General features: G+C 31.6%; 4 protein-coding genes across 6 annotated transcripts; 1 reads left to right on the forward strand and 3 right to left on the reverse strand.

The window, feature by feature from the left end:
• Positions 1 to 5,434: 5,434 nt before the first annotated feature.
• LOC112728715 (calcium-dependent protein kinase 26) lies at positions 5,435 to 9,972 on the reverse strand. Its single transcript, XM_025778974.3, has 8 exons — positions 9,445 to 9,972; positions 8,102 to 9,233; positions 7,544 to 7,687; positions 7,259 to 7,411; positions 6,964 to 7,079; positions 6,666 to 6,833; positions 6,000 to 6,224; positions 5,435 to 5,774 (listed from the first exon to the last, which is right to left on the reverse strand). Exons 2-8 carry the CDS (start codon positions 9,198 to 9,200, stop codon positions 5,646 to 5,648), a joined length of 2,034 nt encoding a protein of 677 aa, XP_025634759.2. The 5' UTR covers positions 9,201 to 9,233; positions 9,445 to 9,972; the 3' UTR covers positions 5,435 to 5,645.
• A 307-nt stretch (positions 9,973 to 10,279) lies between these two features.
• On the forward strand, positions 10,280 to 13,509 carry LOC112728716 (putative pentatricopeptide repeat-containing protein At5g06400, mitochondrial). Its single transcript, XM_025778975.3, has one exon. The coding sequence runs from the start codon at positions 10,316 to 10,318 to the stop codon at positions 13,487 to 13,489; it is 3,174 nt and encodes a 1,057-aa protein (XP_025634760.1). The 5' UTR covers positions 10,280 to 10,315; the 3' UTR covers positions 13,490 to 13,509.
• A 121-nt stretch (positions 13,510 to 13,630) lies between these two features.
• LOC112728718 (iron-sulfur cluster co-chaperone protein HscB homolog) lies at positions 13,631 to 16,750 on the reverse strand. The gene is made up of 8 exons (XM_025778981.2): positions 16,242 to 16,750; positions 15,470 to 15,566; positions 15,219 to 15,308; positions 14,904 to 14,969; positions 14,730 to 14,798; positions 14,450 to 14,592; positions 14,207 to 14,267; positions 13,631 to 14,082 (listed from the first exon to the last, which is right to left on the reverse strand). Exons 1-6 carry the CDS (start codon positions 16,616 to 16,618, stop codon positions 14,455 to 14,457), a joined length of 837 nt encoding a protein of 278 aa, XP_025634766.1. The 5' UTR covers positions 16,619 to 16,750; the 3' UTR covers positions 13,631 to 14,082; positions 14,207 to 14,267; positions 14,450 to 14,454.
• Positions 16,751 to 17,496: 746 nt separating this feature from the next.
• LOC112728717 (uncharacterized) lies at positions 17,497 to 22,375 on the reverse strand. Of its 3 annotated transcripts, none has more exons than XM_025778979.3 (11): positions 22,023 to 22,375; positions 21,132 to 21,358; positions 20,887 to 21,005; positions 20,614 to 20,722; positions 20,475 to 20,514; positions 20,173 to 20,262; positions 19,982 to 20,081; positions 19,747 to 19,883; positions 19,428 to 19,530; positions 18,539 to 19,218; positions 17,497 to 18,137 (listed from the first exon to the last, which is right to left on the reverse strand). In XM_025778979.3, the coding sequence occupies exons 2-11, from the start codon at positions 21,268 to 21,270 to the stop codon at positions 17,843 to 17,845; spliced, it is 1,812 nt and encodes a 603-aa protein (XP_025634764.1). In that variant the 5' UTR covers positions 21,271 to 21,358; positions 22,023 to 22,375; the 3' UTR covers positions 17,497 to 17,842. The 3 variants fall into 3 exon arrangements, with proteins under 3 accessions (XP_025634764.1, XP_025634763.1, XP_025634765.1); XM_025778978.3 differs by having other exon boundaries at positions 21,618 to 22,033; XM_025778980.3 differs by lacking the exon at positions 22,023 to 22,375 and adding an exon at positions 21,727 to 22,020.
• Between the last annotated feature and the right edge of the window lie 1,835 nt (positions 22,376 to 24,210).

Below are 24,210 nucleotides of genomic sequence, written 5' to 3' on the forward strand. Positions count from 1 at the left end.
TATGTGTATAATTAAATTTATTATGTAATAATGTATGCAAAATAGTAATTTATCCATTTAATTTTCAAAAACACTAAAATAATTGTTTTGAGACTTGAGAGAATATGTTAGGTTTTCTTTAATATATATTACTCTTCAGGGAAGACTAGGTTTTGTTAGAAGGCCAAAATAACTTGTATCAAAATAAGGTAGGAGTGCGATATTTTTCGAAATTAACTTGTTATTGAAGGTGAAAAAATAAAAAATAAAAAATTTTAAATTTTAAATTTAAATTATTAATCTAAAATAACATAAATAAAAAATTAAAACTTTTTTAATTAAAAAAAATAAACATTTAAATATAATTATTTTTATATAAAATTAATAATTAAAAATTATTAAATAATAATTTAATTAAATATATTAAATTATTTAATAATTTTTAAATAACATCAAATAAAAATAATTACATATAAATTTTTACGGTTAAAAAAACAACATTTCTTATATTTAATAAAAAACAGTTAAAGAGACTTTGGCTGAAAATAATTTTGTAAAGAGAAATGAGTAAATGTTAAAAATAAATGAGTGACGTGGCAGAAGCATGGAACATGATTAGTCGCACATTAAGCCAAAATAGACACCCCACCGTTTGGCGCCAACCTCACGTGAGTTGTCAGAATCTGCATTTATCGGACGGCTGTCAAAGATCTTTAGCTACAATCTGCGTCGTCCATATCCGTCCAAAATCTAAATCATTCTCCACGTTTCTGTAGGTCCCACCCATTTCCCCTTAGACCCTGAAACGTTTCTTTTTGCAGAGGCTTTGCCTCATTATTTGTATTTTCTCATTATAAAAATAACTATATATTAGTTTGGTGTATAAAATAACAATATAAATACAAAGGAAAAAATTAGAAAAATGAGTATATGTGTGCATCACATTGTGAATTTTTTTTGTTTTGTTTCCTCTAAATTATTTAATACAAAAAGAAGAAATTATATATTCCCTTTCAACATCACATTATGTTACAAATATTCTTTAATTCTTTATATATATATATAATACTCTAGGAATAATTTGAATATTATTTATCACTTATTATTAATAAATAATTTAGATATACATAAAAATATTATATTAATAATATTTTTATATTAGAATGTATAATTTTTTATTTTAGTAAAAATATATATGAGAGTACTTTTAGAGTACTGTATTTATATTTAAATTATATCTAAATTTTAATAATATTTCTATATTAAAATGTATTATTTTTTACTCTAATAAAAATATATATGAGAATATTTTTAAAATACTGTATTTATACTTAAATTATATCTAAATTTTAGAGTACCGTATTTATATCTAAATTATCTATTAATACTTATTTATATAAAAGAATGATTCACTAATTAACCTTCAATATTTATATTAACAACTAATAAATTTGATCTAAATTATTCAAACTAGATAATTCACACAATATAATATGCATTATTTTAAGCCCCACTAATATTTATGTGTAATATTGTTAATTTTGTTTTTAAAAATAAAAAATAAAACTCGAATTCACAATCTTTTATATGAATATAAATAGATTATATTATTTAAATTATAATTCGTAATTAGTGTCACAAAAATGAGACATTATATTGCATAATAACAAAAATCAATTAATGTCTTTAGCTTATTATTATTATTATTCTTATTATTATTATTATTTTGTTTGGAATTGTGTGAGATATTATATATGATGATTTAGGATTTTGTGGGTGATACGTTGCATTTAAAAGGCAAGGCTGGGTGGATGGGATAGCAGCTGTCTCTATAATATGAAACCTTGCAACCGATCATTTCTCTCTGCAATCACCATCAAATATATATATATATATATATTTGGTTTTTTTTGTTGAATGGTTTTTAAAACCGTTTCAGAAATATGTCTTATAGTCTGTCTTTATTATTAGTTATTAGTAAGTGTACATGCAAGAAGAATAGCAGTTGTTGTTTCAGTCTATATTTTTAACTATTTTAGTTTTTTTGTTGAAAAAATAATTGAAAAAAAATTATTTTAAAATAATTAAGAATATTTTGTTTGTTTTTGTTTATGTCAGAATATAATTTTATTAATGACTTTGAAAGTTTCAAGCTGAGTGATCACTCTTCATGCATACACACATCATAACTAGTAATTAATTATATGTCCACATATGCTAGAGTTATTAATTATTTTGAAAAGTGTTTACAATAAATACACAAAATTTAATAAATTTCTAAAATATTTATTATTATTTATTAAAATAAAACATTTAAGAGTTTCTAATGATAGTAATGCGTTCTTAAGTAGTGTTTGGTGGAGAAACAGAAAAAAAAAAAACTAAAACTGAGAGACAGAGACTAAAAAACAAAGATTGAATAAATCTCAGTATTTTATTTGGTGCAGAGTGGAAGACAGAAATTAAAACAATAATAAAATTTATTTAATTTATACAAAGAGTAAAATTGAAATAAATTAATTGAAATAAAGATATTTTAGGTATAAAATATTATTAAAGTTTCAGTCTCTGTCTCTCAAAATTTTAGTCTCTTTGTGTCCCTACTTTTTAAATGTACTGAAATACTAAAATTTTAAAAACAGAAAAAAAAATTTAGTATCAGTCTTTGAACTAATAAACATAATACTGAGTCTAAATCTCTCTCAATTTTTATTGCAGTATAATTAAACTCTTAACGAATTAATTAATTATTAATTAATATACAAAACAACAAGTCATTCATGCATCTATAAAGTTAAATATAGTTACAATCTAGTAATTAACGAAGATACACACTACCTGCTAAGTCAAGAAACAGACATAGATGATATACATATATATATGACAATATTATTATCCAAGGTAGCTAGCAATAAAAGTAAAATAATAGAGCATTGATATAACAATATTATTATTTATATTATTGTCATTAATTAGTTGTTATTACTTGCTACATTATGAAGTTGGAAGTTGACCATGTTGATGGATGAATACTCACCAATCAAGCAAATCTTATGGTGACAAATTAAGCTCTAATTTGTATATCAACTGATCAAAATTAAAGATTACTCCTAATCACTTGATTAGCATGATACCCCACTTAATCAAATAGTTCCTTAATTAATTGGCAAACCTCATCTCACTTATTTGGGTGCCATAACTCATGACCCCATTGACAAATACACCCAACCTCTGAATAGATAATATAATATAATAATATAATATAAGATATAAACTAAATGGATGTTCCTGTTATGCTATGCATTACCAATGAACTTTCCTATACTTTGACATCATCGTTTGGATTATAAAATATATATATATATATATATATATATATATATATATATATATATATATAGTTATCTTGCACTAATTAATGTAACACCATCATGTTACTAAAGAAAAATTAGTAATAACAAATCAATAGAAACAATGATAAATTGGATAGCAACATATAACAATATCTAACCCACAAATTGAGCTTTAAAATGGATGACATTGACCTTGGTTTTATTTTGTTGTATTATTGTCTACTTCACAATCTCATTTGATGAGCTTAATTTGTGTCATTGTGTCTGTGTGTGAGTTCAGAGTATTTCCATCATACAACTAATAATTAAAATTGGATCCATATATTAGGAATGAAGCATTTTTCTTGCTAAGTCAGATTTAAGTCTTTTCAAACAATAGTTAGATTTGGAAAGAGAACATGTTTTTCTTATGATCATGCTTTTGGGTTAAAAAACATTAGTTTAATTATTCTATTAATTCTTATAATTTTATCAAATTTATAATTAGATTTTTATACTTTTTTTTTAATTGAATTTTTACATTATTTTTAATTTTATAATTAAATCTTTTTTAATAAAATAATAGAATATTCTATATTCTAAATCTTAAATTTTTAGTTAATTTTTATTTCGAGCCGACTTTTGTTTGGGGATTCAGTTTATCAATTATATGGTATGGTGACTTGTCAAGATGACTTTGAAGTTTAGCTTGGTGTATGACATTAACTCTATCTATCTATGATTATTGGCTAGCTCTATCAAAAAATAAATACAATAGTGATGTTTTTGACCTTAGGTTATGACATTATAACCCTTTGAATCCTAAGTATGAAGCATTACAATTTATAAGTGCCATTTTGAGAGCTACTCTTTACCAAGATTCATGTTAAAATTCGAATTGAATTTTTTTTAATAAAATTAAAAGAGTACATAAAGAGTATGCAAAAATAAAGAATGCTTTGTTATATATTTCTTGATTGATTGAATTATAAAAGTAAAACTAAATATATAGAGTATTGTCTACGAAAAATAAAAGCAAAAAGATAAGATAAGAAGGTAATATAAAGATAAGATGATAAAAACTAAAATTAAAACTGAATTTATGTATTTTGTTGGACTTTGTGGACCGTGAAACTTTTTTATTATTGTCATGGACTAAGGTAAAAAAATAGTTGAATACTTTTACACACTTAGGAGGCTGCAAGCTATATTCAAATAAATGTTGATCCTGATAAATAAATAATGTTACAAGAACTTAACTCTTAAAAGATCAATCAATTAATTAATTGGTTCCTAAAAGTTTTCTTTTTCTTAAGAATTATATATATAAACAAGATTTATCATAGGAGTAAATAATCGTATTGATAATTTTAAAATTATATTCACGCTTTAATCTAATCATCTCCAAAATTTTAATTTACTCAATTTAATTTTCTAACTTAATATTCGTGATTCACCTTAGTCCCTAATATTATTTTCGTCGTAGAATTGTTAACTGCGTGTTGAAATAGATTAACGTCTGTCGCGTTAAACTTCTTAACGACTATCTGATGTCGCAATTGAATTTTACCTCAATTACTTTCTAAGAAACTTTTAAAACCCTTAACTAAAATTAGGATTAAAATTTTAAAAGTTTCATGAGAAAAATCGAGGTAAAAAAATTCTAATTTTCACATTAAACGGTCGTTAGAAAGTTGTCCGTTTATCTTAGTATATTGTTAATGATTCTTTGACAAAAATAAGGTGAAGCCGATACAAGTCACAAATGTCAAGTTGAAGGACAAATTGAGATTGAAAGTGCAAATATAATTTCAGAGATTAATTTAAGTGTTAACTCTTGAGATACGATTAGTTAGTAAAATATCTATTAAGATGACATTTAGTTCTAAAGACATACGAGTCGTGTCACTTCTTTTTATCTTTTTATACATATAAAACTTAGCATAAAAATCTTTCTTAATATCGATACATGTTTTTTGCATTTTTCTATTTTAAAAAGTCAATCTTCTTAAATATTATTTTAGATAAAAATAATTTTAAACTTCTGTCTTTGTCTCATATTTTCAAATAGATTTTGTTCTTTACATTTGTGTCTTTTTTATTTCACAACAGAAGCCAAATGCTACTTTTAAAACATATATATTATGTGTCAGCACTTAACATTTTAATAATCTTTTAAGGATCAAATTGTTGGTTCATCCAAAACAAAAACGAACAAACCCTTTGTAATGTTTCTTCATCCAAAATTTACATGAACTAGGGTCAGTTCAGTTCAATACACACCTTGGAGAAAATTGTCTGTGTTACCAAAAAAGAAACTCATACACTATTTTCTTAACATACAGGTAGTGGTTCCCTAAATCCAATGCTAAAACTACTGCTACCTTTTCTTCCCCTTCTACCCATATCAGCATTGCCTTTTTGCATCATTGCCACAAATTCATTGTAGTCTATTCTTCCATCCTGATAGGGATCAAAAAGTAAACATGACAAAGATATCAATACATGAATGGAATTTGAAATTTATAAAATCATGTCCTCTGTTCTCTCTTTTTTCTTTGCAAAATCCTAAAAGTAGAAAACATAGAAAATAAAAACACAAATCAAACGCATAGTATTATATGATTTCATTTGATTTAATTTTTTATTTTTTCTGTATGTATGTAGAATATATATATGTATACTCACATTATCCTGGTCAACTTCTCCGATCAAATCCTCCAAGCGAACGTCCTCTATTCCAAATTCTTCACAAGCTTGTTGAAGCTCATCTTGAGTGATGTAGCCACTACCATCTTTATCAAAAAATGAGAAAGCTGCAGCTAAATGATCTTCCTTCTCAATTTTGTTTAAGTGCAATGTTGCTGCTAAGAATTCTCCATAGTCAATTGTGCCACTGTTATCAACATCTGCCTGTTGTTTTTCAGAACAAAAAGGAGTTAGATTGATTAAGACAATGTACTACTTAGAATGAAGAAAATTATATTTCCTATTTTAATATAATTTAAGTTTAATTACTCTAGCGATTCTTATAGTTTCTCTTAATTTTTAATCAGGTCTTTCTGTGTTTATAGATTTTGTTACCAAGTCTCCATACTGTTTAACGGATATTTTAGAGAAAAAAGAATAGTTTATTTTCGAGTATAGGGATTTGTTTACAAAAGTTTTAATTATAAGGACTTGACTGCAAGCTTTTATATTATTCTAATTGAAAATTGAGTGAAACTATAAAAACCTCGATGGTAATTTAACCATATTAATCAATCTATTATTATACTTTTCCTAAAATTATGATTCATGAAAGTTTAGGTTTAGTTGAGGTAAGAAATAAGATGATTCAGAATTAGTACTTACAGCTTGCATTAGGTCATAAATTTCAGACTCATTGAGATTATGACCATATCTTTTCAGTCCAATTTTTAGTTCTTCAAAAGTAATGTGGCCACTGTTGTCTGTGTCTATATTCTTAAACATTTCTTTCAATCCAGCAATCTCATCTTCATTGAGATTCTCTGCAATTACCTGCATAGAACAATATAGATAAATTCATTAAGGGTAAAATTTCCAGAATGAAGTCAATATATTTACATAGATATCTTTCTATTAACCTCTAATGCAAACCACTTTTCATAAAGATGAAAATAATACTCACTCTAAGAGCCATTTTCTTGAGCTTGTTCATTGCAGTAAACTGCTTCAGCCGAGTCAAAACTGCAGCATCAAGAGGCTTGTCTGGAGCTGCTCCATCAACCTGAATCCAGGGGTGTCCTGCATTGAATCAAAGAATGATCATTAAACGATGTGGTGACAAAATTTCGATAATCACAAGCCAGAATTTTGATTATTCAGGGCCTAATTAAGATACATGACACCATAAATGTGTTGGATAAACAAAAAAAGCTCATGTTTCAGAGTTATGTCAACATGTTAACAGTAAGGAAACTTACTAAGAACTTCAAAAGCGGATATTCGTTTGCTAGGATCTCTGTCAAGCATCTTCTTAACCAAGTCTTTTGCACCATCAGAGATACTAGGCCATGGTGCTGATGAGAAATCCAGTTTACTCTTCAAAATTGAGTCGAAAATCTCTTGCTCCGTTTCTATTTACCAAGGAACAAAATAAAGATTACCATTTTTAGAAACAGCTTTTACATCTTGGGGAAATAGAAATTAAGCACAATGATTAGAACTTGGATCATTGTGTGTTAAACTTAGAATTCTTAGTTTCCTACCTCCCCAAAATGGAGGTACACCACATAAGAGAATGTATATGATGACACCAGCACTCCACACATCAGCTTCTTGGCCGTAACGCTTTCGGAGAACTTCAGGTGCAACATAATAAGGGCTTCCTACCACATCATCAAAAATGTCTCCTGCAAAAGAAATTGTTGACAAAAGTTCATGGCACTTTAAAAAGTTGAAGGATGAAGAGACATTTTGTTATGTTATCACACTAATTTCGTTTAGTTATGCATCAAGATAGCATGATGCACATAAAAACAAAGTCTCTAAATACACAAACAATTATTTTTGTTTCAAAAACAAGTAACTTGTTTCACAAAATCAACAATGCTCTTTGCATTGTTTTGCAAAAATCAACTCAAACTTCACTTAGCATCAAATGAAAAGCTATACTTTACTGCATATTAGAAAAATGGCCTCAAAAGGATCTCAAAACAAAAAGAACAAAATATGGATAAAATTCTAAGATAACTCCTACTCAAACAAGGGAAGGAAAAATGGAAACGTTTTCTTTATTATTTTAGTATTATTATTTTTTGTCAAACCTGGTTTGAAGAAAGTAGAGAGGCCAAAATCTATTGCTTTAAGGACTGAATCTTCCTGCTTATCGACAAAAAGAAAGTTCTCCGGCTTAAGGTCGCGATGCATTACTCCAAGTGCGTGGCAAGACTCAATAACACCAACTATAATCCTTGCTAGTTTTGCTGCTTTTCTCTCTGTGTAATGCCCTCTTTCCACAATCCTATCAAAGAGTTCACCCCCTGCACACAACTCCATCACAACATGAACCGCGACAGCGTCCTCATAGGATTCCTTAATGGAGATCACATTGGGGCAACCTGCCAAGTGATGCATTATCTGAATCTCCCTCCTCACATCTTCAACATCTTCATCAGTCACCAATTTCCTCTTCAAAATGGACTTGCATGCATACTCGGTTCCAGTAGCTTTCTCCACACAAAGGTAGGTTGTTCCAAATTGCCCTTGTCCGAGCTTCGGTCCCAAAGTATAGAACTCCTTAAGGACACCAGTTTTCCTTTGCAAGATAGAACCTTGTTTTAGGCCTGCACTTATTTGCCTCTTCACAATCTGAGTCTTCTTTTCTTTTGCAGGCTCTCCTACTTTAACCTTTTCTTCCCATTGGTTACTTTTTGTTGTTGGAGCTGGAGCTGGAGCTGGAGCTGGAGCAAGAGCAGGAGCAGGAGCAGGATCAGGATCAGGAGCAGGAGCAGGAGCCGGAGCTGGAGCCGGAGCCGGATCAGGAGCCGGAGCCGGATCAGGAGCCGGAGCCGGATCAGGATCAGGATCAGGATCAGGAGCTGGAGCTGGAGCTGGAGCTGGAGCTGCCGGAGCAGGAGCTGGAGTTGGTGCTGGCAATTTAGTCTTCTCAACTTGTTTTATAGATTCCAGACGCTTAGTTTCATTCTTAACCTTTATGGATTGTGTTGGCTTCTCCACCTCCTTCTCAATTTTAACAACCTCTGGTGCCTTTTGTTGAACAGGTTCTGTCTCCTTTTCAGTTTTGCTCACATCTTCGTCTTTATCCGCGCACGCAGTTGCTTTCTTCGGCCGGCACCACGAGATGAAACTTGTATATGTGCCATCTTTGGAAGACTTTCTTGGTGCAACACAGTTGTTTCCCATCTAACATCAATACTCATTCCTTATTCCAAGCATCTAACAAACAATAACAATCCAAATATAAACAAATATTATAATTTAGAAAAATTATGATCCCATTTCAGTTTTCTCCTCAAACTTCAAAAGGCTAACATGATTAACATTTAGCTTAACATGAATTTCTCCAATTTGGCACCCTCTAATCCCTAACATTTCAAATTAAGAGAGAGAATGCGGGAAAAAGAAAATGAGGGTTTTTGCTACGTACTTTGAAGCATGAAGATGCAAGCGCTCATTCCTTCTTCTGATTCAGGATTCGAAGGAAATGCCGAAATAGCTCTCATTAATGAGAGGTCCCCACACTCATTACCATTATCATTATCATACGAACTTCAACAAACCCTATTCTTGCAATTAAGGAATAATAAAGGAGAAAATTCGCTGAATTGGAAGGGGGTTTTAATTTTGAAGGGTATAAAGGAGGAAACTTTGTGTGGAGACGGGAAAAAAATTAAATGAGGCTTGTTTTAAGGTGAGAAGAGAGAGTCAAAACTCAAAAACATGAGTTGTGTTAAGCTGCCAACTTTAATTTTGGATTCTCTAATGATGTTTGGTTCCAGGGAAAGAGGCACCAAAATGGAAAATGAAATTTTCTCAGAGAGGAAAATAAAGTTGGCGAGAGAATGAAGAAGGAGGGAAGGAGGCAGTTACCGCCTTACCGGTAATTCTGTTATGAAAGGTTTAAAAATTGGAGAAAACGCGTTTGACTCTATGAGGATCCAACGGACCAGATTCTAAGATATGCAAAGTAAAGTCTTATTTATACCTTTTTTTTTTTAAATAGGGTGGAAAACATATTTTATATAAATTTTTATGATAAAAAGTTAACAAAATTATATAATTAACAAATATTATTGTTTTTTATTAGTACTTAATTAACAATAATTTATATCTATATTTAGATATATTTTATACGCAAAAAATATATAATTTATATTTATATTTATAAAAATTTTACGTAAATAAATTAATAAAATTTATTTATTAAAATAAAAATAATTTAATATTTATATTAATAAAATAATTACTAAAAAATTATTACTCCTGTTTTTATTTCTCGCTAAGGACTTCTCCCTTTCATGGTGATGTCTGCTGTGTGCGATTTGCTCGGAGCCATGAGATCAATAAGCAAGCTCCGAACTCTGAATCAACCTTTGAGCTATCTCCTCTCACTGCCTCAAGTTCTTCATTTTTCTTCCAGCTCTTCCAATTCGTCAAAGCACTCACCTTTATTGTCTCGCGCAGCAACCCAACAATCTGATCCCGGCATCTACCGTGCACTTTTTGATGAAATTACTGACATTTTAGGGGCTGGCCCTGTGGTCCAGGACAATTCCTCATCTGGGTTTTTGTTTTTGGAGGAAGCTGATAAGGGGAAGTCGGGTTCTGAAGTGGAACATGATTGCACCAAAGATGTTTGTGGAAATGCCACAGCGAGTGTATTGCTTGATAAAGGCAAGAGCTTTGGTGTTTTTGGAGATTCCAAGTTGGGGAACATGAGTGAAGACGATGTGAGCCGAGTTGTTGGTGAGATTACTAGGATTTTTAGAGGTGAAAAGGATTGGAGTCCTGTGGAGGAGAAGTTGGAGAATTTGAATTTTGAGTTGAGAGCTGAGGTTTTTGATATGGTATTGAAAAGGTGCTTCAAAGTGCCACACTTGGCTTTAACAGCTTTTGATTGGGTGAAGAACAAGGAAGGTTTTAGTCACACAATGAAGACTTATAATACTATGTTGTGGATTGCAGGGGAAGCTAAGGAGTTTGGGATGGTGAATAAGTTGGTGGAAGAAATGGATGACTGTGGAATTGAAAAGGATGTTAGGACGTGGACTATTCTCATATCCCATTATGGGAAAGTGAAGCAAATCAGCAAATTGTTGTTGGCCTTTGAAAACATGAAGAAATTTGGTTGTGAACCTGATGAGGTTGCATATAGGGCAATGATACGTTCGCTTTGCAGTTGTGGGAAAGGTGATATTGCTATGGAGTTCTACAAGGATATGGTACAGAAAGATATGGTGCTTGATCTAAGATTATATAAGTTGCTCATGAACTCCATGGCAAGGGTAGGTGATGTTGCGGCTGTTCATTTCCTTGGAAATGACATGACACGGTTGTCTCTGATGCCGGAAAACAGTGTTCAGAGTTGTATGCTGAAGAGTTTCTGTATTTCTGGAAGGATTAAAGAAGCTTTGGAACTGATCCGTGACCACAAAAGTAAAGACTTAGCTATTGAACCTGAGTTTTTCGAGACCTTGGTGAGAGGGCTGTGTAAGGCTGGCATGATTACAGACGCTTTAGAGATTGTTGAAATTATGAAGAGAAGGGATATTGTTGATGGAAGGATTCATGGAATTATAATAAATGGATATTTGGTAAGAAATGAAGTTCACAAGGCACTTGATATGTTCCAAAGCATGAAAGAATCTGGTTGTGTGCCCACAATTTCCACATATACAGAACTGATACAGCATTTGTTTAAGTTGAATAGGTATGAAGATGCTTGCTTGTTGTACGAAGAGATGCTAGGAAAAGGTATCAAGCCTGATGGAGTGGTAATAACGACCATGGTTGCAGGTCATGTTTCTCAAAACCGTATATTCGAAGCATGGAAGTTATTCAAGAGTATGGAGTGCCAAGGCATCAAGCTCAATTGGAAACCATATGCACTGTTTATTAAGGAGCTTTGCAAAGCTTCAAGGACAGATGATATTATCAAAGTATTGTATGACATGCAGGCTTCGGAGATTGTAATTTTAGATGAAGTATTCCACTGTGTTGTAACATACTTGAAGAACAAAGGGGAACTAGACATGAAAGCGAAAGTTGAGAAGATTTATACAGCATTTAAACTTGATCTACAAAAATGCAGTAATTCCGAAGAACAAGTATCTTTGAGAATTAAGGTGGAGAAGGATGTGGTAATTGATCAATCAGAATCACAAAAAGTAAATTACTCCTCAGTTCACCCACATGATAAGACTTACAACGAGCAGGATGTTCATGAAATTTGTAGGATTCTTTCATCTTCCATGGATTGGTCCTTAATTCAAGAAAATTTGGAGAGAAGCACGATATGGTTTACCCCGGAATTTGTTTTGGAGATATTGCAACATTGCAGTATGCATGGCAACACTATGCTAAAGTTCTTTTCATGGGTTGGAAAGCAGCCTGGATATAGGCACACTGTAGAGACATACAACATGGCAATTAAGATTGCAGGTCGCGGGAAAGATTTTAAGCACATGCGCAGCCTGTTCTTTGAGATGAGAAGAAACAATTATCCAATAATGCCAGAGACATGGACAATCATGATAATGCTTTACGGTCGAATCGGTCTAACAGATCTGGCCATGAATTGTTTTAGAGATATGAAAGCTGAGGGTTACAAACCAAGTAGAAGCACATACAAGTACTTGATCATTGCTCTTTGTGGAAGGAAAGGAAGGAAGGTTGATGAAGCTATCAAAATATATGGTGAGATGATTCGTGCCAGACACATCCCCGACAAAGAATTGGTTGAAACTTTCCTTGGTTGTTTATGTGAAGTTGGTAGGCTTTCAGAAGCTAGGAGATGCATAGATTCTCTCAAAATATTCGGATATTCAGTTCCTCTTAGCTATTCCTTGCTTATCAGGTCTCTTTGCAGGGTTGGAAAAATGGAAGAAGCATTGGCATTGGTTGGAGAAAGTGGGGCAGAGAAACCAACTTTAGATCAGTTTACATGTGGAAGCATTGTCCATGGCCTACTCCGAAAGGGTCAATTTGAAGACGCCTTAGCCAAAGTGGAATCTATGAAACAAAAGGGTATTAAACCTACCATTCATGTTTATACATCTTTGATTGTTCATTACTTTAAGGAGAAACAGATAGGAAAAGCCATTGAAGTATTCAAGGAAATGCAAGAATCAGGTTATGAACCAAACATTGTCACATATTCTGCCCTTATAAGTGGATACATGAACATGGAGAGACCAACTGATGCATGGAACATCTTCTACCGCATGAAATTGAAAGGACCCTCTCCTGATTTCAAGACTTATTCCATGTTCCTTAGTTGTCTTTGCAAGTCTGGTAGATCAGAAGAAGCCATGAAGCTTATTTCTGAAATGTTAGATAGTGGTATTGTTCCTAGTACTATTAATTTTAGAACAGTGTTTTTTGGGCTAAACAGAGAAGGTAAACATGATTTAGCTCAGCTTGTATTGCAACGAAAATCAGAATTAATAAGAAAGCGCAAGCTCATAACTTGAATTTTTCTTTCAAAGAAAAACATTATTGAATGGTATGAATGAACTTGCGCAAATCCTTTTTTAAGTGCTCTTTTATTTCACATACACAGGACTTTCCATAGTTATGAAGTTTTATGCATGAATCAAGAAAAGCTCTTTAAATATCTAATGTAAAGAGAGAATTCAGCAGCTCATTTTTATAGATCAAATTGCTTAACTAGCCACTAGGTGCGAATCCATTAGTATAAGAACATGAAACACTTTTTTTTTGGGTCAAAATTCTCAAACTCATATCCACTCTTTATAATAATTATTATATTATTAATAAGAAATACAAAGTGTTGGTTCCTGATTAGCATTGATCTGTGAAAAGGGTGCTTCTGCATAGTATGTGTCTCATGATCTTGTAACAAAAATGTAATCTTCTATCATTTTCATAAGGGCATGACATCCTTTGGGACATTTGATTAACTCAATTGGTCATTTACTAATAGACCACATTGGGAAGAGAGTATGACTTATTAAAATTCTTCACACACAAATGATTATGATTCTGCTCCCCAAAAAAGAATAGCATCATGTTTGAAGCCTACACTTCATAGATATGGCTACCCCTGAAAAAGAAAATAAACAAAATAAAATCAGAGGCAAAACCCACAGTTACACAGCTTAATCAATATATCACATTTGTAGAATATAGATATATGATGGAACCACAAGTTGTAGAAAGAAATATACATTTTATTGTGAAAGGATGGAAGAACAAACAGCAGAAGGTGGCTACCACGGCAACAATATCCTGTAAAAATAATTGATAAAAAATAGTAAACCAAGTATCACTATTTTTTTTTTCTTCTAATAATTTCAGTAAGCATTAATCTCGCTGTTCATCCTAAGCTTCAATTCTTGTTTTCAAATTTCTTACTTTCATCCTTACTAAGTATAGCCTAAGGAATCAAGCAAAAGCAATGACCATGTTACCTTCCCTAAAGTTTCTTTACAACTTCATCAATTACACGACTATAATAAGTCATTCTACGAATAGAATCTTTTGCTTCCTCGAAGTTCCGACTTTGAAATGCGGTAGCAAAGGTGTTCGACCAACTTTTCAGGTTCTCCTCCATCTGAATGAAAATGACACGACACGACGATATGAAAAAGAACATCAAGGTAATCATCAAGGTAGTCATAATTCAAAATCAATAATTGATTATGCAATATCTTTGGAGCAAGCCTTGAAAATTTGAGTTTCCAGACATACCCGAGAGAGAATTTTCTTCAAAGACTCTGACTCAGTTGCTTCTTCAACCGCTTCTCTGATTTCCATAATCTGCAGTATAAGTTAACAACACAAAGGGGGTTATAGAGGCTAAATTCATGAATCCAGGTCTCTTTGCACATTAATTAAAAACAAATTAGGCAAATATTCATTCACCTCAGCTAGTAATTCTGGATCGGAAATTGTTTGTTCCTCATCAACTTCTAATCCGTCAAGCTTCATCTGGAGGAAAAAAATGACATGACATTTCTTAGCAACAAGGCGGAAGAAAAAACATTTGACAATAAATGATTGAAGAAAAGTCTAACGAGGACAAGTTTGATTTAATTGTCCTGATGTAAAACAACAGATTTCCTCATCACAAATATATTATCATCATTGAACCTTCGATAGCTTCAGATTATGCAGAGACTTCTACAGATGTGATAAAGCATCAAGAATTTTGGAATCTTCACAGCTGAGTATGCTTACCATGTAAATCGCTCTAGATAAAGGCTTGCTAAGCGTACGGTATGCATCAATCACCCTTGCAGATTGCTCAGCAGAAAAATCTCGTTCTTTCTAGACAAACAAACGACAGGATTAAACAAAAATGTTAGGTTCTCCTAGAAGTCATTCAAATTCACTAACCTCTGACGGATTCACCAAAGAGTAAAGAGGCAAAGCAAAAAAGTACAGGGAAAAAAAAAATCAAAGAAGAAAGGTTATCCCAACAGACCGACCTGAGATTTTGAATGTACTAAATCAGGATGCAATTTCTTTTGCCAGTCTTTATATTTGCCCTCCAAATTCACACCCTCTATATCATACTTCTTCTCCCTGTTTTAGAATTTTTGAGGGGGAAAAACAAAACACTTCTTAATTTCTAAACCAATCTATCAAATTTCTCAGACTATAGATCAATACATCCCTCTTTTTCTTCACTAAAGAGACCGAAAAGCACTAATTTAACATGCCAGCAGAGAAACTTTTCTCTTTGCTTGATGAGAGATGATACACTAGCACACATCAAAACCTTCAACATGAAGCAAACCACCAGATTGAATAACAGTATAACTACAATTGAAACGATATCATTTTGTTCTATCATAAACCATGTCTATAGGCAAAATATTAAGTATAATTCGTGTCATAATCCGGAACAGGAAAACAAAAATAAATACATAAATAGCAGCAATTTCCTAAGAACTATAAGTTCACCATCTCAGTAAAATTTTCATATGCCTGAAAACATAGTGAATCAACAGCAAGCATAACTTACACTCCTTTTCCATTTCTCAGCAATACTTAAGAATCCAATCAAGGTGAAAAACGCATGAACCGTATAAAGATCAAAACTTTGCAATAAAATTCATCCCCCCAAAACAACAAAGTTCCACAGCTATCTCAGAAACCAATCAAGTTGAAATCACATGAATTATCACAAAGAGCAAAACTTTGCAATAAGCTCAATCACCCAAACAATTAAAAAACCAAAATCATATCGAAACTTACAATCCAAAAATCTCGAAATAGTCAATAGAATCATCCACGGGTTGAATGCACCTGCAGGAATCACAAACCAAGAACGGTGCTGCTGCTGTTGATTCATGGCAGTTCCAGCACCTACTACTTCTTGCTTTCACACTCTCCGCAGATTTTGAGCACAACCTTTTCCCATCAAAAGTGAGATACCCAAAAGAATAGAACCAAGTTGGGTTGTGAAAAGAACGGCCTTTTGGTGAAAAAGGTGGAGGTGGCGATGATGTATGAAGAAAATGGTTATTAGAATGAGAAGAAAAGGTTAAAGGTGAGTGGTGTTTAGGAACAGAAGGTGTAGTGTGTCTTAAAATGGTGAAGAGGGTGCATCTGGTGCTGTTCTTCTTCAACATTGTTATTGAAGAAGGTGAGGTTCTAGAAATTAGAAGAAGAATAAGAAGCGGCAGAGAAAAAGGGGAAGGTGCCAATTCCTGTTCTTTTGGGGAAGAAGATGCTGCACCAGCTATAATAAGCTACAGTGTTGTAGGGACTAATTGGTAATTTTAAGCAGAAATAAAAAATTGGATTTTTGTATTAAATAAAAATTTATAGTTACTAATTGTTAAATAAAAAATTTATAATTTTTATATTAAATTTTTATTAATTGTTATTAATAAAAAATAATTATAAATTTTTAAATTATAAAAATTTAATTAAAAATTTTAACAAAACTGTATGAACTAACCGAATAATTAAACAGAATTAGTAATAAAAATATATTATGATTTTTGGGATGATCAGATTTTAATAGAGAAAAAAAAAACAAAAGAAAAGTCAGTCTGTCTCACTAATAGTAGAAATGAAAATAAATATTAAGAAAGATTAGTGGAAGAAAACAAAGAAAAATTGGGGAGTTTTATTATTATCGTTTGTATCTTATCATATATGATAACCAACATTTTTATTGTATGTATTTTTTTGTTTTACCGAAAATAAAAAGATTCGAACTCGCAATCTCTTATGTGAGTATAGAGAAACTATACTATTTGAGATATAACTCATTAGTTTTTATTGTATGTATTTAAAGTTTTAAACATGAGGTGATACATTAATTTTACTCATTTTATTAATAATTTTGTTTGGTGTTGTAAAAAGAAAAGTTGAATAATTAGCAAAAATTTTAATGTCAAATTAGTTAAAGATATACAAAAATGCTCCATGCAGAAATTTGTGGCAACAAAATATCAAGTTCACATTCTCATTTCTAAGTTCTTTCAGAAGCATCCAAATATAACTTTGAAGATAGATAGATTAAAAAGCTAAAGAATAATATAAGGTTACACATTACAATATTGCAGCTAGAAAAGTAAAAGAGAAAACACAATTTAAACAAAAACTGAAGGGAACAACCCTTTTGGCTCAGAACATTTTTGTTGTGGTTTGCACTTTGCACACTATTTGAGGCTTGCAAACTGCCATATAAATGTGCCTTAAATGGCTCATTTCAATGAGGAAAATTTAAACCAAAGAAGCTTTTTATATTACAAGTAACATACAAGTTCACAAGATGAAACTGAAAAGCCTTTCTTCTTTTTCTTTCTAAGCTTCTGCCATTTGGTATTTACCTAGAAACTTAGCTAAAGCAGAAAACACAAGTATGCAAGTTTTCTTCGCCGCCTGCTCGGCTCCTTTGACACGTTTGAAGACATGTCTTGGGGTACAATGGTGTTTATTTTTTTCTTATCACTTGACTTATTAGGGTCATCTAGAGACATATCTTGAACCGAATCAAATTTTAGTTGCTTGTTATTGCATATTGTTTGGTCCGAAGTTACCCTATCTTTCCATAAGGCCGGTGGTGTTGCTTTCTTCTCCGGTGATGTTGGTATGTTAGAATCTACTTCATTCGAGTTAGAATTTGTTCCTGTGTACCTGAGGGAACCAAAGGAAAACAATAATTCAATATAAAAGCAAGAACTATATAAAGAGTAAATACTAAATTTGGTTTCTGATGATTTTCACATTGGATAATTTCATTCCTTATCAGTTACCAATGACTATTACCCTTAACTTGGTCCCTAACAATTTTCGTTAATGATGACGACAACACAAAAGTTGGTGAGAGATGATATCATCCTATGCAAAAATTGTCAGGTACCAAACTAGGATTCATTCTTGTGCAGTATAATTCCACAACCACAATTAACCAGATGATAGTTGTGTACTATTAGAAGTTAACTCTCAAATCCCAAACAAACCATGTAGAGGAACACAAAATCATATACATGCATAAACTTTTATTCCTTTAAACATAGATAGTAACATGACATCACCTGAAGTCAGAGTTAATGCTAGTTGCTTCTTGCAAAGTTCCCTCCGGTATATCCCTATTTGTTACTTCAACAGCAACCTCATTTCTTGAACTTGGGCTAGTAAACTCTGCTGAATGCAGATCAACCCTGCCATCATTTTTCATCGAAGGAGGCTTCTCGGTTGGAAAGCTAAAAGAGGATGTACGCGAATGAAGCTTGTATTGCCGAACCACTGAAATAGCCTTGTCTAATGTTTCTAGAGCTTGTGCTACCTCTGAGCTGATATATGTACTCTTTGTGCTCTTCGACACACTCATATCGACTTCCTCTTTTGGAATGTCATTTACTTCCTTATCCTCCTCCGCAATTTGTATAATATCTTCACTATCTACTTCAATGATCTCACTGAATGTTTTGCTGCTATCTGCTACTACTCCATTCACCACCATCGACGTGGTACTATTTGCATATTGATTGCTCTTATCCTCTTCAGCTGCATCCTTTGCCTCATCTTGCTTACTTTCAATAAGGTCCTCTTCAGCAGGGAGAATATCCGCATCTTGTTTAAGCTCAAGCTCTTCATTGACCTTCGCCTTTGATCCGTTACTGCTATATAGAGATTCACGAATTCTGACATATAATGGATCCCCCAATGCCTTGCTCAATTCTTCTTCACCATGGCTCATCATAGAAGCCACAGTCTGCATCAAAATGAGGGTAATGATGATGATTATTAAAGAATCCACAGGGTAGATGATTTGGTCACAGAATATATTAGATGATACACATTTTATTAACTTATGCTTCTTTTTATAGAATGAATTACTATGGATAACATAAAGTAGTAACAAAGTAAATATCAGTCGAATCCGGAAATAAAAGAAATTGATATCTGGAGAAACTCTGTGACCTTCTTGTAAAGCCTGAAACCATTGCCAATCAACTGCCTTGAAATGAAGTTTATGAGAGATGGAGGCACAAAATCCAGCTTTATGTCCATATTTGCTATTGTCCTACAAAATTTGAAGTCTTTCAATCAGGTTGGCTTAATTAAAAATACATTTTCATTTCAGTAGCTTCCTTAAACCAATTAGATAACAAGGCAAGTTTAACATTCAAATTTCTACTATAAACTACCAAAGTTGGAAACAAAAGCAAGCTACGAACAGGAACCGATGACATCACTTAAATTAAGTAATTTCTTATGTTTGAGCAGATTTAAAACTCACCGAAAGTAACTTCTTTCTGATGTCACCTTCTGCAATGCAAATCCCCCTACCAAATCAACTCTCACAACATCCTTTGCTTCAGGAATCACCTCATTCAAACCATTGATGGTCGAATTGACACCATTTGACTCAGGAACCTGAAACCAAATTAAGTACAAATTCCTTGAAGCTTAGAACTAGTTTAGAATTAACATTTTCCAAAAGAAGTAAAAAAAAGAGTTAGTTAGTTGCCTACCGAATTTGTAAGAACGACTATTAAGTCATCTTGAAAGTACTCAAACAGATAGTAGTACACTATAGCTTCTCTCATAGACAGTGGCCATGAAACCTTCATCCTTTCTTCCAAAATTCAGAGTAAAATCAGCATTCGAAAGTGAAGCTTTTCGTCACAGTAAAGGGAAATTAAAATGGCTAATCATGACAAACCTCACTAGTGATATTTGTTCCCCAATCCGGACCTTGTGCAAACATTCACATGCTAGGATTTTGAAAGTTGGAACAGTAGATTGAGGCCACCTGATGAATGAAATTTGTGAAAAAAAAAACAAAGCAGTTAGATTTGTATACTGATTACATTACTCGGATTCGAGATAAAGCATTCTGGAGTATAAAAACAACCTCCCGTATCCAGCTCATAACAAAAAATCAATACTAATGCTGACTGTTGCATTGAGACTAACACATAGAAAACTAGAGGCACATATTACAATAATGAACATGGTTCTCACCATTTTTTGTAGAGAGAGGCCTCCCATGAGATGCATAAACCTGTAATGACAAAAAGAACTTGTTAAGGGATGCATATTGAAATCAATAGAACAGCATTTTTTAACACAAGGGTGGTGCTACTAATCCATTATGACTCACAAACATCAAGAGGCGCATCTACATAGCCTTCAACTAGCAATGTATGAAACGGAGTTCCCTCTGGTCCTTCCCGATACATGACACGGAACTCATCAGTATCTTGTTTTAACTGTTGAAAGAAGTGAAATGATGAATATTGACAGAATAACTTGATTGAACATGGCAAGTATCTTCATATTCATCCAAAAGCGTAAAAGGAGTTAGGCTTGAAGATAACATGAGATTGTATTAGTCCATTGAATTGTAAATATATATCAATGGTATATGGCATACTTTCCAATCGGCGTGCGATGTATTAGACCTTCCGCTATCATCTGAAGAAGCACTCCTTAACATATCAAGAAAATTAGATACCTCTGCAGTCTTTATTTCTACCAACTTCTGCTTGTATCCTAATTAACCAAACAAAGCATCTTCAGAAAATATACAAAGAATAATTTAACTAAAAATAATGGCTCCACCAAGCTAGTACCATTTCTGCCTAAATGAATTCAAAGGAAACAAGGGAATGTTATGACCTTCTACTTCTTGTTCCGAAGAACATACAAGTTGGCTTTCGACAAGTTTTTTGAGCATCTCATCATTTGTAAGATCAGGTGAGGCAAGGGTCCTATCAAGTCTTTCTCTGTACTGCACAATCTTTTGTTTCTTCTCCATCTTTGCATCTCCCGGAAAATTGGAACAAGCCTTCTCTTAGGAATTCATGTCAAGCACCATGTGATCAATACAAGTTCCTACTTTGCTCCTAAATCAACAACAGATGAAATTCACCATAGTTATAAACAAAGACTAGCCATTCATGACTAATTCAACATCTCATCATAGTGAATTGGTGCTTAATAATGATGGACTAAGACAAGCATGAACTAAAAGAGCTCAATGAACTTTTAATTCAGAAAAAGCTACAAGGAAATCATATCAAACTACCCCAGAAGAAGCTTCTGCTTAAAAAGATACAAACTTCATTGAAACCCCAATAGAAATATATAAATAATCAAACATACATGAAACTTCACTTTCTGGGGTTGTGATTTTCAATATCCTTCTTATGGTGAGAACCCAGAATCAGAAAAACAAGAAAGTAGCAGATCTCAAAGAGAAAAAAACAGCAACCAATGATTCAATCCACAATCAGAGAGACAAAATCAGCTGAATTGAGAGCACCAAGACGGGTACATAACATGGGTGGTTTCTTCCACTTTGACACAAAAAATAGTAAATCCACCACAAGATCAAATATGGGAACAAATAAATAAAAAAGGTTAAAAACTAAGCCAACCCAATATTATATTCCAAATACATAACAAGAAAATATTAAAAAAGTATGGTCTTTTAAGACAAAGGAATGGGCTTTGAAGAGAGGCAGAGAGAATAGAGATAGGAAAATAAAAACAAAGGAAAATTCTTACATAACAATGTTGATTTGTGCTGAATTTGATGACAACTAAGTTTGAAGGGTCAAAGCTTATTAGGGGCCACACGTGAGGACAAAAATGTGAAAGACACAGCATGGATAAAACACAAGTGAAGTGAAGCTGCTTCTTAGGTAATAATAAGGTTTTTTCTGTAACAGAAAGAGTGAAAGCCAAAAATGGTGTTGTAAGGTGAAGTACGAAGAAAATTTTGTGACATGTGTTAAGGAGTTGTTGGAGATAAAGTGGCAGAGAATCTGTTGGGAAAAAATGGAAAATTGTGGAATAGATGCGTTATGCTTTTCTTTGTTGATTGCCTTGGTGAAAGAGTAAATAATGGCTTTGGTATTAAGCAAAGTGAGCGTGTGAGGAAGTCATATCAACCAGATTCTGCTGTTTTAATCATAATTTCCCTAATAATAATAATTTAGTTTACACTAACGTTAAAGAGATTAAAAAAAATGGATTTCGATTCTCTAAATTTTGAATTTTATTTTAGAGAATAAAGTATGATTTATCACTATTTATTTCATAGGTGGAATTAAGAGAAAGCATTCAATTATAAAAAATCTCACTTTATCTTCTAAATTAAAAATCTAAAATTTAGAGGGTCTAAATTTATAAAAAATAATCAACTTAAATAATTTAGATTTTACTTATTTAGTATTTATTTATTGTAAAATATATTAAATAAAAATAATATTAGGAAGATAAAAAATAAGTTAAAATTTATTTTATTTAATATTTATTAATTATTAATTATTATAATAATTAATAAATATTAAATAAGATAAATTTTAATTTTTTTAACTAATTTATTTTAATTATCAAATATTTTTTATTAAATAAAGTAAAAAATAGTAAGTTTTGACAATTTTTAAATAATATTTATTAGTTATCAAATATTTCCATTTAGCTTATAAAGCATAAAAGTTTTGGCTATGTATTAAATGTTGGATTTAATTAATTTGTGCGCTAAATGCATATTTTAAAAATTTAATAATAGAAACTTTTTAATGTTTTTTATGTATTCAATGCATTAAAAACGTAAAAAAAAATTAATTTTTATAATAATTTTTATAAAATATTTTTTTTTATGATATGCTTAATTAATGTTTTTAGAGTACAAGTTAACAAAATCCTTAAATGTTTAACAAATTGAATGCTTTAATTTGATAATTAATAAAAGAAATTAGAATTCTTATTCCATCCTGTTTAGAACATTGATTAGCAAAATCAAAATATAATAATTACTGGGATATACCCTATTTATGTTGTAATATGTGTAATGAGTAAAGTATCGTTTTTGTCTCCAATATTTGAGATAAGTTCTATTTGTGTCCCTAACGTTTAAATCGTCCTATTTGTATCTTTAACGTTTATAAAAGTGATTCAATGTTATCCTACTATCAATTATACTAACAAATCAGATTATATTTTTCAATTATCTTGGATGTATTCATTCTCAATTAGGTCTCACTTGGATGTGTTCGATTTTAATATTATACCTATTATTTGTATTTAGATTCAATTATGTCCTTAGAAAAGTGAATTATGTAAATGTTGTAGGAATTAGTTTCAACATTTGATGAGCTATTTTTCGGAGTAGATTATCGATTCTATCCCAGACATTTGTATTCTAACTTCAAGAAGAGATTTTTAAAACTTAAACTAAAGCGCTCATGATGTGTAATTGACGGCAGGATAATATTGAATCACTTTTACAAACGTTAGGGATACAAATAAGACGATTTAAATATTATGGCACAAATAGAATTTATCCCAAACGTTTAGGACAAAAAACGATACTTTACTATGTGTAATTGTATATCAAGGTTAATACTTAATAGACCAATATTAGGAATTCATTAAAAATTTATTTCACCACCTTATAATGGGGGCAACTCATGTCACATTCCACCGCTAATTTATTAAGCGGCGGTAGGATAAATGAATCCTACCAAAGGAAATTTAATTGTATGGCATCATCTTCTTAGAAGAAAAAAAGAGAAAAGGTGATCTTGCATGTTAATATTGTGTATTTTATTATATGTTTTGAGACCCACATCATATTCATATAGTCTCATATTTTATTCAATATTGGAATATAAAACTATATAAAAAAGAGGAAATTAGCTTGGTCTAAAGAAAAATTAGAGTACAAGTATAACTTTTCTTGCTGAAA

This window comes from Arachis hypogaea, chromosome 12 (genome assembly GCF_003086295.3).
Source record: "Arachis hypogaea cultivar Tifrunner chromosome 12, arahy.Tifrunner.gnm2.J5K5, whole genome shotgun sequence".
In the NCBI taxonomy this organism is placed as follows: domain Eukaryota; kingdom Viridiplantae; phylum Streptophyta; class Magnoliopsida; order Fabales; family Fabaceae; genus Arachis; species Arachis hypogaea.